Source organism: Chanos chanos, chromosome 14, assembly GCF_902362185.1.
Source record: "Chanos chanos chromosome 14, fChaCha1.1, whole genome shotgun sequence".
Lineage (NCBI taxonomy): Eukaryota > Metazoa > Chordata > Actinopteri > Gonorynchiformes > Chanidae > Chanos > Chanos chanos.
In genome coordinates, this window is record NC_044508.1 from 5,991,703 (window position 1) to 6,010,585 (window position 18,883).

General features: G+C 40.7%; 1 protein-coding gene across 1 annotated transcript in view; it reads right to left on the reverse strand.

Moving 5' to 3' along the window:
* Positions 1-8,727, reverse strand: part of rxrab (retinoid x receptor, alpha b) — a 35,971-nt gene extending 27,244 nt beyond the window's left edge. The window contains exon 1 of the mRNA XM_030791220.1: positions 8,530-8,727. Within this exon, the coding sequence (XP_030647080.1) occupies positions 8,530-8,557 (28 nt within the window). The 5' untranslated portion in view covers positions 8,558-8,727. The remainder of the gene's footprint in view (positions 1-8,529) is intronic.
* Between the last annotated feature and the right edge of the window lie 10,156 nt (positions 8,728-18,883).

An 18,883-nucleotide genomic window follows, 5' to 3' on the forward strand; every position in this document is an offset into this window, starting at 1 on the left:
TGAGTGAGTGTGAACCAGAGCCAGAATTCCTGACCCCAGGTTCAACTTCATGGCCATGGCTGACCCCCCCCCCCCCCCCCCCCCCCCACTCCCTTCAGAGTCAGATGTGCTGTCTTCATCTCTCCTTTACTCCCCCTCAGTCTGTTTACACACATGACCAATAACAGTATAAAAACCCCCACTGCAAAATGATTTGCAAAATGAATACAAGACACTGCATTTGAGCAGATGAGTATACAATACAGCCCCCCCCCCCAACTTTCTCTCTCACTCTCTTGCTCTGTGTGTGTGTGTGTGTGTGTGTGTGTGTGTGTGTGTGTGTGTGTTTGTGTGTGTGAATGTGAGTGTGTGCGTATCCCTACCACAGTCTGCTCGTCAGCCAACTGACAAAGAAAGAAAAACACCCCTGGTTCTCATAAACTTCCATCTCGTCAAGACCATTTCATCAAGACATCTTTGGCATTCATTAGCAAACCTTGATTATAGCTGATCCCTTTGTCCAATAAAAGTCTTACAAAGAGCTTAAATCATATATTATACGTTCGTGTCTGAGGTTCATTTCTTTCTTTTTCTTTATCGTGTGAAACGTGCTGCATATTTCTTCAAAATCCCTCCACGTAACATATTTTCCAAATGAAATCATTCAAACCTGAATCCTTTCATCTGTTATATTTAAGAGGAAAGCTGCATATTTTTTTTTCTCTCTTTCTCTGGGAGAGCACGTAGAGATAGAGGATGAAAGATGTAAAACGGGGATGGCACAGGGTGTAACAAGAATCGTCTTCCATCTGGGGAAAATTCAGGCGCTCTCAACTGTTCATTCATCTCGTTTAAAATGGAAAAAAAAAAAAAATGATCCATTTTGTTGGAGAGCATCTTCACCTGCCTTCATGTAATCAGAGGGAACGGACTGATTGAAACCACGCTGTTCCGTACATTCGCGACGTCAGTGGCTGACGACCCGTTTGCTGTATTTCTCAGGTGCCCCCCCCCCCCCCCCCACACACACACACACCCCTCCCCTCCCTTCCCTCTAGTAGACAGAGAAAGCAATATCTCTCCTAGTAGACAAATGAGGAGGAGAAGGAGCGTGACTTTCTGGAAGTAATAAACACTTCACGCATTTCTGTTCGATGTGGGGAAAAAAGCAGTCCCGATGATGTTTTGTGGGAGATTAAAACTGGCCTTAGTGAAAACTCTGTGTGTGAGAAAAGTGGTTTTGAAAGAGCAATCTTTTCTGAACGGATCTTCTGGCAAAACAGAATTGTAGTGTTTCTGGGCGAGCAGGAAAGCATACACTACTATCATGCTGATGGAAAGGAGCTGAAAAGCATACTAATCATTTTGACGACTACTAAAGTAACCTCCCGCGGCTACCCACAAAAACAACCTATTCTTATAAAACTGTTCCAGTTTTTTATTACAAAGCCTGACACTGAATTCCCATTGGCTGGAATACATTCACCAAAGCCAATGAAAACAGACCATTGTTTAGGCCGTTAGAACAGCACAGGTACCAGACACTGAAGAGCAGCGAGAGAGCAACTGGTGGCCAGAACAGAAACTCAGAAGAAATCACAGTGATTGTCACTTTGTAAGTAAATATCGTTGGCTATCGTGACGTCACACAAAAGCTGATGAAGTCTGGCCGAGAAACTGAGACTGAATATTCTACTGTATTGGTTAGTCTGGTCTGTCTGGCTATAGGTCAGTATTCTCAAAGACGCTGCCCCACTCTCTTATCAGCACTCTGATCACCCGTCCACACTCAGTGTTTTAGCAACTTACCTGAGTCTGACAATGGACAGTGTACTTTACCTGACAAGAGATTCTCTCTCTCTCTCTCTCTCACACACACACACACACACACACACAGACACACGCACACACACTTTCTCCTTCCCTCTTTCTTCTCAGCCTCACAGCATTATCACACACTAATTTGTTTACACGCACTATCTAACACATGGAGAGATACTGAGGATATGCGGTTGGCGTGGAAACAGGTAAACATCTCGCTTGCCAGCGACACACGGGGAGAAGCCGCCCTAGCATCCTGTTCCGCGCCTTTTTCTCATTGTTCTCCTACAATTTCCTGCTGTGCTCCGACATGTGAGAATCACACACTCTCCAATGTAAACAACCTCTCAGGGAACACAAACACACACGCTCGGGAAAAACAGCCTAATATGTCAATCACAGGGGCATGAAAATCTGTCCTGATTCAAGAATGATGGTCCGTCAAAGGAAACCATAATAAGTAACACAGCTGAAACGATCGTTATCAAAATCAAAGTAACATAAACACATGTTTATGTAATAACCGTGAACACAACATTACCGCTTCCACCAAGATGATGCCAAGGACTAATTGGAAATCATAGACCGTAGTCTAGATACTAAGTCACTGAATCATGTAATCAGAAAGATGGAGGGTCAAAAGAATCATTTGTTACTTTTGGAGTCTTTACCTGACGTGATAGGGTTGAAGATAAGTGCAGCTTTCTCTAACTTGAGCAAGGTATGTAATGCATGCTGAGTTTCAGCTGAATTCCCTTTATCTCTCTTTCTCTCTCTCTCACACACACAGACACACACACACACACACACACACACACACACACATTTTTTAAACTCAAGAGAAAGAATAAAAAAACATACACTGTGGGTAACCCAACATGCATATGTAAGGCAAAACACAACAATGGAGAAAGCCACGGAGCAGGTCAGATCCCTGCCACTTCCAGTAATGAGCAGGATATGCACAGAAGAACAAACTGCTCCCTTAACAGAAAAAAAAAAACTCCCAACATTCAATGGAGACGACAGTTTACTCTTTCTTTAAGGAGCTACCGAACAGGCGCAAAGCCCAACGCGCTCACCTATTCATTTCTTTCCTGAACAAAAGAAACAAGGTTTCAGGCAGTATGTCTGGGCCTGATCAGACAGCTAACCACTTTAAACAAACTGAAACAATTAGCGGTCGGAGGCAGAAAACGTCACGTCGCTTTAACCAGACTAAACGCCATCAAGATTCCCATCTCTGTTGACAAGCAGGCTTTGGCGTTCTGGAGTTTGTGTACGTGATTTGACAGAAAGAAATTGCCCATCTAGCCAATGCAAGGCCTGTCATTCGTCAATCAGCGGAGATATATGTCAAGACTTTGCCTGAGGGTAAAACGTAGTCATATCAGGATCAAGACGCGAGACACGCCTACGACCAAACGAGTCCCGCCGGCGACGCGTTGATGTATGACATGTTGAAACTGGTGACATGTGAATGGATGGAATGTTCTCCATATGTAATGGGACGAATTCTTTTTAGTGACACTCTTAGGTGTAAACAGTGTGACACTGATCCAATTTTGATACAAGTCTCAGCACTTTGAAACGATAATTTTGTCCTTTTTTTTTCCCTCTCCGATCTAATACGTTCACCAGTCATTTCTGGTAGAAGTCTCTAAACGAACTGGATTCTCTACAAGTGATTAATCTAATCACATCATTCAGTTTGTACAAAGTTTTTTTTTTTTTTTTCCCACCCAAACGTGTTCAATTTCAGGTCCGGAATAATTAATCACTGTACCGCTTTGCTAGGGGGGAAAAAAAATCGATTTGATAATTCTTTCATATTTGAAAAATGGAACCAAAGGCACCATTCGACTCTTTATGCAGGGTGAAATCGTGTAATGTGTTGAAAAAGTAGGGCCTCTAACTCTTTCTCCTGAGTGTCTGGAGCACATGTGGGTTCTTTACATTAGCAATGAATGTGTCCCTCCACCAGTTTATAAGAGGGAAAGTTAAGGTTAAAGAGAGCTGTACATATATCATACACTACAGACAACAGTAATGGCTCTGAGCTCTGATACTGCTTTTAAAGTATGGAAGTCATTAAGAAGAGAATTCAGGAGGGGGAAAAAAAACCCCACTAGCAAAGAGAAGCTTGAAATTCATGACTACATCATGAGAAGGCTTTGCTTGTTTTTCAGAGCATAAAGACACGCAAAGCAGGCCAAACTGCTTTTTATACACGTTTGATTACTTCTCAGGAATAGGAGATTGTAAACTACATGTATAAGACTAAATCAAGAGGAAATGACAAAGATATTTAAAAAAACAAAACAAAAACAAAAACAAAAAAACTAGACTGTACACTCTGCGGAACTCATGGTACTACCTCTTGCAACCCAAAATGTGTCAATATTCGCAAGATTGTATAAATAAAAAAAGGGAACAAATATAAATTTAAGTTTTGTATCGATCTGTTATTTTTAAAAAAAATCGGATTTTTACTGGAAAAGACATCTGACTGTTGCTGTGTAAATGGAGATAAATCCAGAGTAATGTCCCGTCGTTATGAAATTACTTCCAGTGAAAATTTGTGTGTGTCTGCTAATTCTTTCCTGTTCACATTATTCAGTTACGGTAAAAGAAAAATCATTTGTCTTGACTGTACAGTTTTTTTTTCTGGATGAAAAGGGAGCGTTCTAGATGAGAGTGAGAAACAGGCAATGCTATGGCAAAACCTAAGCACAAAGATTTCCTGCGAGATCTGAGCACACAAAGAAGAAAAAAGAAGAAAAAAAGAAAAAAAAAAAAAAAAGAGAAAACAGTTAAAACTGTAAGTTGACTACACTCCTCACTGCGACATGAACTACTTCCCGTCGTTCAAAGCAGACCCAAATAACACCCTAACAAATCTTGGATAAACAAAACATGATTAACAAACACACATTTGTCAAAAGGCAGATATTAAAGTAATTCCATAGGGGTTGAATTCATGTATTTGATGTAAACAAAGCTGACTTGCCACATATGCAGGGCCTTACAAAAGGCCATACAATGACACCTCTGGAACGTACCGTAACCATGGTGACATTAACAATGAACATGACAATGGCGTTACCATGGTTAACTTTTAAAAACTGGACACATGTTAAACATTACATGCGATTCAGGCATATGCTGACCCATTTTCTGCTTGCAACAAAACAAAACAAAACAAAACTTGGCAATCGTCTAAAAATCAAACCCGACTAAAACAAATCTGAATCCTCTTTTTATTGTTACTGTGAAACAACAGACCTGAAATTTGCATTAACTGCAAAAACCTTTTCAGGTGTCAGGTTACCTTAGTGTCTTTCTCGGAGCTGTTCCTGTCTTTTGGAAATCTGTGGCTCCTAGGCCAAACTCAATCCCTCAGAAGTTTTCTACAGTGAGTTGTAACTGTAGAAGACAACACCTGTTCCCTCTGTACATGAACAGTAGTTTTTTAAGTCCACTACAGTGTAAGTTTTTTTTTTTTTTGGGGGGGGGGGGGGGGGGGGGGGTGTGTGATTTGCGGGTCTCTTGGGGACGAATGTAAAGCTCCGAGACTCTCCTGGTTTCTCAGAGATCTTATCGCAACAACAACTGAGTCCCCTGCACTTCTTGCTTGTACCGCGTCTAGCCCCTCTGAGTTCCAGTTTCCAGTGAGGGAGGGGGTATGGGGGGGGGGGGGGTGTGACTCTCTGCTCTATCTGCTTAACTCTTCCTTATGAAAGATGAATAAAAAAAGACTACAAGGGGGCAAAGCTGCAGCCTGCCTTCATCTTGGTACTTGATGGCTGGCATGACTTGCAGCAATAAAGCTCTAAAATCATTTTATGCGACTAATCAGTTGCTATCTGAATCACAGCTCATTGTTTAAACAGACTGTTAGCTCTCTGTTATTAGTAATTAATGAACTAATGAGATGAAACGCATGTTGAAACGCAAGCTGGGCCGCCAAAGCCCGAGCCGAACGCTCAGATCACTTGATAATTTTTAACCAAAAAAAAAAAGAAAAAGGGCACCGGAAAGCAAGGTAACGAAACCGGACCCGTCCGCTCAATTCCTGACGTCAAAACGCAACGCCAACGCCGCTTCTTCAAGAGAGCAACTCAGGAGTCACCAAAAAAAAAAAAAAACACCCAAAAAACTGGTTCACCCAAGAATTTGACCTCTGAAGTTTGCACCTGGTAATTAGGCAGCTGTCCCTCTCATTAATGTGGCCGGGCAGCCCCTTAAAAAAGAAAAGAAAAGAAAAGAAAAAAAAAAAGGGCAGAGATAGACGCAGACATAAACATATTAGGTCATCACGCTCCTCGGGCTCAAGACGATGAGGAGAGACGAGGAGCGGAGAGGAGAGGACGCGGGTTCGTTCCTCACGGCGCCTTCTGGAGCTGATCTTATTCACACTGACGGAAAGACAGCTGGGACACTGCTTAACCGTGCTACACAGTCCATGCCACACTCACACTTCAAGGGAAAAAAAAAAAAAAAAAAGTCCTCCTCTCAATAACAAATCCATGAGCTCCACATTTGAGTATACCGTTTCAATCCCCTTTTACGGTGCCTCGCTCTTTGGTTTTTAAAAGAAACAAACAAACAGAAAAAAAACAAATTCTAATTTTCCTCGTTCGGATGAAATACGAAAATGTGAGTTATGGTATCGGCTGTATGAAAACGGGTCAGTTTTGTGCAAATTTGTGCAATTCATCATACTCTTGTCTGACACCAGTTTGCATTGCTGGTCATCAGGTAGGACCTTTCAGCTGGGGGGCCAAGCTTAGAGGATAAATATGGTACACAGGGCAAAGTTCAAACCTGTTCTTATCAAAAAAAAAAAAAGTAGGCTATGTGCACGGATTGTGTAGAGTAAATCATTAACAAAAAGAGCTATACCCAGATCATCACGTGATGTTCTTGTCGGTATTTAAATTACTCTGTGTGTGTGTGTGGGTGTGTGTGTGTGAGAGACAGAGTATCGTTATGTTCTCTGTATACCTATGCGCCCTCTAAAATGAATTGCCCTTATCCGACACCTTTTAAAACTGTTTCAGTTTCCCAAGTGCATTTTGGTCCCTTACTTGCTTGCGGATCGTAGCGCCTTTGATTTCAAGACAGACAAAGTCCGGAGGGTGTCTGGGAAGTCCTGTCACTTCAAGCAATTAACTTTCCCTTTAAAGACTCTCCAATAAAAATGACAGCTGCAGACTTGCACAAAGAACCAAACCCCACTTCAGAAAACCCAAAAGTGCTCCGGCTGTAAACCAAACGGGTTCACTTTTATTGGGGTCGTACTGAAAAACCCTACGTCCATCATACAATGAGTCTCCATTTCTCATTAACGACCGTGGACTTGGGACGCTTCGGGGAGGGGGTGCAGAGATCTACAGAGTGAATTCTTTAGGGGGTCCAGTGAAGTTAAAATTATTCTTGTACTTGCCCTTTAACGTTGCGCTAATAATATTTTTGTACATAATGACAGCTCTTCCCAGCTTTCCAAAGAAAGCGATGTTCTAAACGAGACATATTGTACCCTGAGCAACAGAAATGTTCTCTCTACAGTTACGTAACTATGCATTGAGTTGAGTTCATAGTTCATTTAAGGATGAAAGTTTGAAATATTTTCCATTAATATTACATATCGAAATACAATCGACAACACATTGGTCATTCGACATTTATTGTGCATTCGGGACATTTGCAACACATTCGTATAATATTATCTTCTTCAGCAGACTTACATTTTTGGGCTATCAAGTGGTGGCTGAATGAAATTTTAAAAATGCACTCGTTTTAAACCGTTAAAGATAACTCATCTTCGTATAAAACGATGTCTTGTTCGGAGACCACTAAAAACAAAGTTATTAAACATGCACATCTGAAGAGCACTAGCTATATTCTGTAGACTGACAACTTGAATGCGTAGCCTGCTTCGACGCTTCGCCTACTGGATTCCAGAAAAATCTCTCGGTTGACACGGTACCCAAAGCCACGTACTACTCTCTCAGGTGGTCGAATCTTAACCAGAAGTTGCGAAGGTACAGTCCCTAATGGTCAGTTTCGCAGAGGTTTAGGTGACAAGTGTGGAAAGGAAGACTAGAGGACAAGTCATGGGGCCACCTACCTGTGCTGACCGAGTCACACATCTCTATTCTACTAGGCTGAATAGGAAAAAATAAACTCCAATACGGTGGACATGCCTGGATGTCCGTAACAAATTCCCCGCTTAAATAATATAGCTTATGTTTCATATTGTGCAATGGTCGCGCCTGTGCGTTCAAAGATGAAGGCTGTTAATCGGTTTGTGAAGTGGTGGGATGTAGTGGTATTTATTTACTTTCTACTTTATCAACTTGTGTTTTTGTTTGTTTATTCGTCTGTTTGCTGATTGTTATTGAATTCCAGTGTTTAGACGTTAATTGACGAGTGCCTATTGATTTACAAGCACCAGTCCAACTGTGACTCATCCTACAGCAACAACTGTAGGCTATAGCGCATATGAGTCGTACGTCAACATGTACATGAAAATATGTTTCCCTTGCAGTCTCACTGGTTTGTACGAACTGTACTATTCACTAACCAAGCCATATTCTCTATCCTTGGAAGCGATCAGAGTCATGACAGAGTCTGTGAATAGTTACGCGAAAAGTCTGTCTCCAATCCTGGTTAGACAATAATGTACATATAATGGAACCCATATTCTATCACGGCGAAACTTACCTAGAGACAAGAAAGGTTTGGTTTCCATATTAGCTCATGCCAGCTAGTGTTCCGAGCAGATATAACAATATCGTCCTCTAGAGAGCAGAGCGTAAAGATCCAGCAGGAGACACGGATTGTCTAAAGTCTGTCAAAATCCACTTAATAAGACTGAACTATCCACTTCTGTTGAGTCCATGCAGTTCTCGTCTCTTCTTGCGCTCTCTGCTCTTCACAACTGCCCCAAACTGCGAATCGCAGCCTTGAAAAGGGGACCCTGCAAAGGGGTACTCCCTCTAACACGAGTGACAGGGCAGCGACGCCGTTAGAATAAACGCAATTGATTTCCTTAGACCCCGTGATGTAGCACATGCTGTATCAGTATATAATAATGACGACATGTAATTTCATGTAGAGGGATTTATGGTTTCAGAGGACAATGCAGCAAAGACACATAAGATTCAATAAAAATCTTAATACAGATTGATGAAGGGTTTTGTGTTGTGCTATACCACAATAAAAACATCCCTTAAAGCTCCCATGTTATATATATATATATATATATATATATATATATATATATATATATATATATATAAATATATAATCCTGTGGCTCTCCAAGAATCTTGTTTTGAAAAGAAAAAAAAAGAGGGAAGAACCTATTCATATTCCTACACATATGCTTTGTTATTGCATGTCTGCGCAGTTACTGCAGTGTGCCGGAGGCAAAGTCATGATTAATTAATGTACAAAGGCACATTAAAGATCAAAACCATTCATTCGAGGTTATGAGTTTAAAAGAAATAGATGAGTCTGGATCTGAAAAAACGAGATTAGGAAGGATTCGTCCTAACAACAGTGAAGACACCAAAGTCAGCATTAGTTAAACGAGGGAGTGTATGGAAGGTAACTCAGAGAAGACCATATGTAACCCTCATGGGGAAATGGAGAATTTGTCTTATTATGCCTCTTTAAGTCTAGCCTTCAGAAAAGAACTCTTGGAAGAATGAATATTCACTCTTATTGGTCTGGTGTTGTGTGAGTCCTCTCACACTGATTAATTAAAGATGGTCTTTTTTTTTTTTTTTTGCTGTTGTTCTTCTTTTTTCTGCAAAAGCAGAGATAGGGTGGGGTACGCAAGGGGAAAGAGAGAAAGAGAAGGAGATAGATAGATAGATAGATAGATAGATAGATAGATAGATAGATAGAGATAGATAGATAGAGATAGATAGATAGAGAGAGAGAGAGAGAGAGAGAGAGAGAGAGAACATATCTTTGAAACTCCTGCAGTTTCTCTTGCTAGTCTCTCGGCTGAATATCAATGAGTTGTGGGCTATTTCTCCCTGAGGCAAACAGACTTTCTAATGCACTGTCACATGTTTCTTCTTCTTCTTCTTCTTCTTCTTCTTCTTCTTCTTCTCTCTTTCTCCTTTCTTTCTCCTTATAAGTTTTGTATGTTCTTCAACCATTCACAAAGTATTAAACCCGAGAAGAACAACAGCCCCTGTTAACAAAAGGTTTAATAATAGAATCATCTATCCTCGGCTGGCCGGAACATGAACCAACCCCACTGTCTTTCCTTGGCACTACATTGTCTTTAGCCGATGCATTCCAGCTTATTACACTAGTCTGATTTACAACCCCCACACAAATAGAGTTTAAACACAGACTCAGTGCAATACATTAAGAGGGATTCAGTGGAGGGATTCAGAAACTGAATTTGAAATCTTTAACTTTCAACTGGAGATTGAAATAAATAAATAAATGAATAAATAAAAAGCTCATTTTGGGGACAGTTAAGAGACAAGCAAATAAAGAAAGGAACAAATCAATTATTTCTCACTGGCTGACGCGTTTGTCTGTTTATTTTTAGCGGAGATGATCAGCGTTGCCGCGTATCGGAGCTCTCTCTGCACGCGTCCGAGCCGTCCGCGACGGTGAAAAATCGCTGGAAGAACGGATGAAGGAAAAGTCACGGGTCAAAACAACAGCTTGTTAGAGTACGAACTGAATTTCACTTTTCAAACAGTATGCTCACTCCCAAGAAAAAACAAAAGATATCTTGAAGAATGATAGCTATTTCTCTTCTGCTCAATTACTCCCATTAAAGTGAAAACACCTCTGTTTGGTCAGTGGATGAGTACAGAGTGACAGGGGTCACCAAAAAAGAAAAATGAAAAAGAGAGATGTTTTTTTTTTTCCATAATTTGAGGTTTTATGAAAGAGACAGGTTTTTATATTTAGATTGTCCTATCATGGTTTGGTACTTGGTAATCCAAGTAAGACAAAACATTGCCTTTAATGCTGTCATTATGCCCTTCCTGAATGTAAGTCCAAACTATGTCATCTCATCCTGCTCTAAGGATCTCGCTATCTGTGTCTAGACCGCTCCGTGTCGTTATCGAGAAATTAATTTTTCCTTTTTGTCCAACTTCAAGGTTTTCCTGGTCTCCTTTGGGAGGCGACACACATTTGATGAAATCGGCAAAATCGCATATGAAACAGCTTAGGAGAACTGAAGCTAGAATTGTGGTTTGACTGCTGTGCTCATGTTGTGCCGTTAGCTGGTTTTTGGGAAAGCTGTGGTCTGTTCATCTTCTCACGTGTGTGACAGAGAAGGTAAATGTGGCCAGTGTAGGTCAGGAAAGGTCAAATTCCTGACCAGGGATCAGGGACCACAGACAGCTCAGAGGTCAACCTCCCCTGTTGACTTCCACCCTGCAGGGAGAGAGAGAGAGAGAGCGAGAGAGAGAGTGAGTTATGTGGCTTTATCTTGTAGCTCAATCATTTTTTGACCGTTTCCATTGCACACAATCAAAGGATCCCCTGACATATTAAACATACATTTTCGGAACAATCCTGAAAAGGTGTTAATGAGGGGTGTAATGTAAAATATATGGATATATTAAGTTGAAAAATGCTAGTTTCTTTTTTTTAAATTTGATTTTTCACATGATTACCAGTAGTGTTACACCATAAATATCACAAACTTCAAAAAATCGTGATATTGGTTCTGCTACATTTTATTTATTTGGAAATATATATACACACACACACACACACACACACACACACACACACACACACACACATATATATATATATATATATATATATATATATATATATATATATATATATATATCAGTTAAAAAAAAATCTGTCCCCACACCCAACTTTTTGGTAATGTTAGGATAAAAGTCAAACTTAAGTGAAATAATCTTGTTATTTGTTGCCTTACTGTGAGGGGAAAGATTAATGTCATTAGAGTGTAAGAATGTAACCACACAAACAGGCCATAAAGGCTGTCTGTGAGAACGCAGTGAGATAAACCACTGTGAAGACAGATCACAGTCTCTGTGACACCCAGACTTGTCGAGTAGACAAATGGACACATCCCTCGGAGATCAACGCCAAGTACGTGACTTCAAGCACAACCGTGATTTACTGCCTCTCTCTCTCTCTCTCTGTTTGTCCCCCGTTCTCTCTCTTTCTCCTTCTTTCTTCCTCTATCCCTCTCTCTCTCTCTCTCTCTCTCTCTCACTCTGTTGGTCGACTGAAGCAGAGGAAAAGAGGGCCAATCAGTCAGGCCGTAAATCTGACCACTTCCTCCAACTGTCGTCCACTTCAAGGGAAATATCCTCTAAAGTACAGGCCATTAAACTTGTTTTCTTCGGGACACACACACACACACACACACACACACACACACACACATGCGCGCGCACACACACAAACACACATACACACACACGTACACACACATTTTAGCACCTGAAAACAACCTTACAACAGTCCACACACTCTTTTACAACCTTCTAACCCTCTGTAAGACAAAAGAGTTTCTTTTAACATTTCTTTGTACGTCTAGAGTGAACTTGGAGTAAAGTTTGGATTGATAAATGATAAAAAAAACCCAAAAAACACTTCATATATGGATATATTAAGTTGAAAAACGGCAGTGCAAAGTTTTTGAAATACAAACTAAAATCTTAAGATCTTAAGTATTAGTTTTTGAAATATAGGACTATGGCTCCCCATGCATGCTCTTCTTCATGCAACATTTAAACAGCTGATCAAGGATTCACGCTTTGAAATCAAATCATTCAGCCTCATTGCATACTGAGATACTGCCCAGACATAAAAAGAATAGGCTTTGATTACTCAAAAAGAGAGAGATTATACAAGACTTAAACAGCTTAAAAAAAAAAGCTTTTTATGCGAAGCAATTCGGCTTCATACGAGCTGAGAGACTTAATTGTCGAATGAAAACAGTGTTCAGGCTAACTCCGTGTCTTCAAATACCTGGCAGAGACTGTGCCTGTTTGCATCAACACCAGAGCATCCAGATGGTCAACTCAACGTGAACTCCCCAGGCAAGCTGGGATACGCAAGCTGCATGTTATTTATCAATAAAGCGCCGTCCTATCAGATGGTGAAAAAGCAGAGAGAGAGAGTGTGTGTGCGTGTGTGTGTGTGTGTGCGTGCCCGACGGTGGGGCGACGTAAGGGGGGGCTGGGGACTGGGGGGGGGGGGGGGGGGACGGGAGGGGGGGGGTTTGCCTACAACTCTCCTCTGTGGTGTCCTGCTTTGGCCGCTGTGCTACCCCTCTCATCACCACATCTGTTTTTCATAAGTGTCTCTCTCCCTCTCTCTCTCTCTCTCTCTCTCTCTCACCAATCATAGCTACAGCAAACACAGAGCTGGTCAGAGAAAGCAAGAAATGGAGGGAGGGAGGGAGGGAGGGAGGGAGAGAGAGAGAGAGAGATGAAGAAGCAGAAGGAGAGTATGAGAGTTAGACGGACATCAAGCAGAGACTGCTAAGTACTACAAGGGGAAAAAAGGTACCGTGAAAGACAGAGACAGACAAGCAGAGAGAGAGAGAGAGAGAAATGTTCAGAGACAGGGAGAGAGAATGTCAGACGCTGAGACAGTGTCTGGGAGAGAGAGGGAGAGAGAGAGGGAGAGAGAGACAGAGACAGAGAGACTAATAAGCAAAAGGTTGCCATATGGAAAGGGTATTCTGACAACCACCTGGCCCTAAGAAATATGTGCCAAGTCTGTTGTGTGAACGACCCACCTTTGAGTGGACATATCAAAATAAAAACGGAACACACTGGCTGGTCCCTATCAAAATATTCTACCAAGTGCACATTTTCAAAACTTACAAATGCTGCCTGATCAGATGGAACAATTTGTCCCACAACACTGTTTGATCCATTAGGTTCACTCTTATAGATTTCCATGAATCAAAACAGCGTCTGTTTGTACAGTCATATACAGCTTATCCTTCTAGAGAAAATACAGATGCAGGATTCATGGCGAAACCACAAAAGAATGCACAGTACATTTAATCACGCTCTTGCCTTGTTTACCAGTTCCTCACATATATCATTTAAAGGCTCCGCCGCTAAACAGCTGATCCATGACCGGAGTGTTTGTCAGTTGGCCGTCAGAGTATACCTGATAGGGCCCCTTTGCGGGGCTCTGCCATTTTGTGGTACAAAGGAGAGGATTTCGTCGGACGAACTTCACCCGCGAACGGGTCAGAGTCAAGTCAACTCTGTGGCACCCCGCGGTCACCGAGCTCAGAACCTCATCTAACCCCACAACCCTACTGCCCTCCCAACAGCCCTTTATAATAGGTCACTGGGAAGTGCTTTAGGAACAAATGTTGGATCGTTGTGTTCGTCGCTATAGTCTGTGCCTGCCTCACGAGTTGTTCCAACTGCGTGTCATTTATAAAAATGAAATTCAGATTATATTTACGAGACAGATGTTGAGGATTAACCGTTTAGGACGGTTGTCGTAGTCTGTGCGACAGACCGTTCTGTGTGGCTTTGAAAATCAGTTCTCTCTTTCAATACTTCATTTCTTAAAAAGAGACCCCTTTCTCTGATTAAAGATGAACTTTGACTGTTTGTTGGTGACTATAAGAACAGTTGCGGAGGCCCTTTTCGCGGGGACACGTGACATGAGACCCAACCTTACGAATATAATCAGTTATAATTACTCTGTTACCAATATTTCAGCAGTAACATAACCATAATATTTAACCGCGAAATTTTACTCATGTACTCACATAGTGTAGGCTATCAATAATAGCCCAAATGAACCAGTCTCTATTTTCTCCTCTCATCTGAATATTTGTAAGTGAATGTAATCATGGCCCCCATGCCCCACTTTTCTATTTTATTGTATTATTATTATTATTATTATTATTACTATTATTATTATTATCATTACTGTTATTATTATTATTATTATTTTAAAACATAGACTCTTTATTCAAAAAGATTTTAGTTAGTGAGCCAGTTCTCTCCGTTCCTCTCATCTCCTGTTGTATCTTGAAGAAATTTACATACAGCCTATACCAAAAGGCCTAATCTGATCAAAGAAGATTATCTGTAACCATTGACAATTTCAGTCAGTAACTGTAACCTATTATACAACATAAAGCAATACAAATACGAGTATAACATAGATGAATAGGATGTGAAACTAACAAGAGGGATTTTTAACCCTCATAAACCCGCTAACGCCCTGTTGAGAACTCCCCAGTGAGCTTCTGCAGGATATATGACAGGATTCCCACCTCAGCTGTGAAGGGCTTCTACAGAATTTCTATTTTTTGACTCTCTGCTCTACATTTATAATCACGTCTATTTTTTTTTTTTGTTATTTTTGATTGCACAGCAGTATCATTTCTGCTTTTGAAGAAGACAAGAACTTGTCATGAAGTGTGGAAAGTGAAGTAAAACTTTGCTTGAAATGTCTTCTGATTCCAGAAATAGGTGATGCTTAAATGGCAAATGGCAGAAATTATAAGTGGTATATAGTGACATAAATTTCCTCTTACTGATCGTCACGTGTTTTCCATGTGTTACAGTTGAAAACGGTGGAAAAAGGAAAGAATGAAAGAAAGAGAGAGAGAAAGAAAGAAAAGACTGGAAACAGTCCCTTAAGTATTAGAAACATATCTCAAGTGAACACATTCATTGGAAATGCTATGATACTCAACCGCAGTTACACAGAAGTGTCTTGGATAATAGTCTTGAGCGATGAAGCATGTTCATACAGCATTTAAAAAAAAAAAAAAATTCTCCTCATCTCCAAACAGAGCTAGATTAAAGATAATACTCCTACGCTAGTTTATTAGTTACAGTGTTACAGTCATTTCAGTGAGACGGTTCAGGGTTTTTTCTTTTCTTCTATGTTCTCCCCTGCTATGGTCGTATGAATTTTTCTCTCTGATAAATAATCTAAGGTGTAGATGTGTAGGCTTCTGAGCTTACCAAAATTCCCCTAGGGCAATACAACCAACTCAGTTCAAAAGCCCCCACCACTACCCCCCCCCCCCAACCCCCCCCAATTACACACACACATACACACACCCCAGGTCCTCCCCCCAAATCAGAAAACTTTTGGACCCTGTAAATGACAAAATCGCTCTCTGAATAATTTATGTTTTCTCGAGCGAGCCTAAACACTGTTGGTTCCAGTTGAATTGTGGACAACACATTAAATGTGCGAGAACTTAGCAAGGCCTTATTTGAGTAGCCACGCCACACAAAAAGACAGACATATCAGAAAGGGTTGAAAACTAAGACCGTTGTTTCGAAATGTGTTCAACCAAAACAGAATTAACCCGTCACAGTTAAGTATAGCTTTTTGATCTATAAAACATGACAGTCACAGATTTACATGTCATACATAATAAAGAAGCATGTGGTATACAACGCAGTTATAGAACCATTTTCTGTGTGTGTGTGTGTGTGTGTGTGTGTGTGTGTGTGTCTTTTTTACAAAAGCCCTTTAAGAATTTCACATGGATTCAGTCGTTCGCCGAATGCAGGAGAACAAATGCATCTAACCCCAGACGTATTTATTTTTTTTCCTCTCCTTTCTTCCATTTTCCTCTCAGCACATTAATTCTCCCAGCATTACAAACCATTAATTTCACTCAAGTAGGGGAAAAGAAAAGAAAGACTGGTATGTAATGTTCAAGTTCAAGAAACGCCTTTCCTGTCAGATTGCAGACACAGTTTTTCATCTGCTGTCAGTCTACCACCCTAGCCCCACACCTTTAAGATGTATGGGCCCGGGGGTAACTCTCTTACACTATAGAATTTAAAGAGGTCAGTTGAATCGTCCACTGTGAGAATTCTGCTTTTCGTACTTTTTACATCCTCTCCCATACTGGACTCCCAACACAGAACGACTGAGGAAAAGACCTGGCGTCTCGGCGAAATGTTTTTTCCCCCCCCGAGAGAGACGCCTCGTCAAACCTCTTACGTTGGCAGCCTTTGATGGTTTTTACTGTACGCTCTGTTTACGTAAGGGCACCGGTAAGACCTTTTGACGGATTAAATGCAATTTTGTAAATGAACTAAAGTAAAGACGTGAAAAAGCCCAGGTGAAAACATTTTAATAGCTAGGCATTATGTTTTTGATATGCACTATTATCACTGATGTAAGAAGATCTAGATGGATCTGTGCGCTCCCCACGTCATATTCTTATAAATCTTTCACATCTTTTTTTTTTTTTTTAGGGGGGGGGGGGCAAGCTAGAGCACACATTGTGTGAAATCATATTACTTAACACATGTGACTACTCCTTTTCTTTTCATTCATTCCCCTTTTGACGAGAGGCGTCTATAAATAGTCGAGGGATGGTGGGAGAGCGACCAGCACTTGCCGTCTGAGTTGGAGATGTCATAAGGCTTATGATGCACTAACTTATGACAGTAGATCTGGTGAGGAAATTTTTTTTTTTGTTTGTTTGTTTTTTTCACTCCAAACTGCAATTTCACTTCTGTTTAACGTAGCAGAATTTCTGAATCCTGCTATCACTACGTCTCATTATGAAATATCACAAGATGAAACAGAGATCAAATGACCTTTATTAGTCATGCTGTTTTTCTCATTCTTAATCCTTTTTTTTTTATTTAAACTTTTTAAAACTTTCACAGTACAGATTTAGATGGCGCTTGCAGTCACACGTAGCACTAGTTTCACTAATAGCGTTTCACTGATGAAGTTGAAAGTGAAAGGTCATTTGAGTTTTACCGTAAATCTGTGTTGTATGATACTCCCTTAAGTCAGGTTAATGGGAAAAAAGATGAAAGAAAGAAAGAAAGAAAGAAAGAAAGACAGAAAGAAAGAAAGTACAAAATGATGATTTGGAGCAGCATCTCTTGCTCACTCTTAGCTGGAATTGTTCAGTGGAAACTACTTAATATCGGTTACATCAGTTTAGTTAAATAAACAGAACGTAGTCAGCTTGAAAACAAACGCTTTTCTGGTCACTGAGAGAACTGGACTGTCGAATGATATTTTCACCATTTACGCCCGACTGCATTCGACAGTCATTCACTCAATGTGTTATCGAGCTGTATTGAATCTGTTCTCCAAAGGACTACCCTAATAACTCCCTTTACACTGACTACTGAACGCCCTGGAGTGGTATTCCACAATACACAATTTCTCAGCTAGCCGGATAGTTTTGAGTTTGGGGCTCAAGTTATCCCACTGCAACATTTATGAGCTGTTCCCCTACTGACGAGTTCTGATTGAGAAATCCTGCTCCCGCATCGTTAAAAATACCTTCAGTTCCACCCTTGTTCTCCTTTTCCGTCACATTCCAACTTGGGCATTTCAAATGCGAGGAGTGAGTCAGGATTTCTATATTTTATTCCGATTATTTAAAGAGATGTCACTTCACGTGTAATTGCAGTCATGCGAAACTGGAAGTGGCATAGTAAACGATGATGTAAAATCTTGTTTTATGTGTAAGGAAAGGACTGTAGTTTCAAAACAGTGCAACGCTGTTGAAAACTGATGGATGGTGGGGACCTTCACAGTCAGACTGAAGTTATTTTCCGAGATAAATGATCTGGAGATTATTTCATCAGGACTCTCAGACCATTCCCAGAGCCTGGCTGTTTTCATGTAATTCCTAAACCAAGTCTATGCTGCTGAATTACTGACTTGTGTGTAAAATATAGCCAAATGCCATCCGTCTTAGATCACTGTGTGAATAAAGGGTTTCTCTCTCTCTCCGTCTCTCTGTCTCTCTCTCTCTTACTCTTTGTCTCTCAAAGATGTGCTCCAGACATTACACAGATTCCCGCTCAACTTCCTTGGCTAATTACTTCCTGTATCAACAGCCTCCGGACACAGGTTTAAAAGTAATATATAGCAGAAGACCAACTGCTTTCAGCATTCTGCCAAATGTTTTGGAATTGGACATTTTCTTCCCCTAATGTCCATTTCTTTTCCGTTTATGCCTCCTCTCAACCTTGTGATAGTAATAACATATGATTAAGTTCAAATATGAGCTCAAATATGATTCATATATCAAAATGTCATAA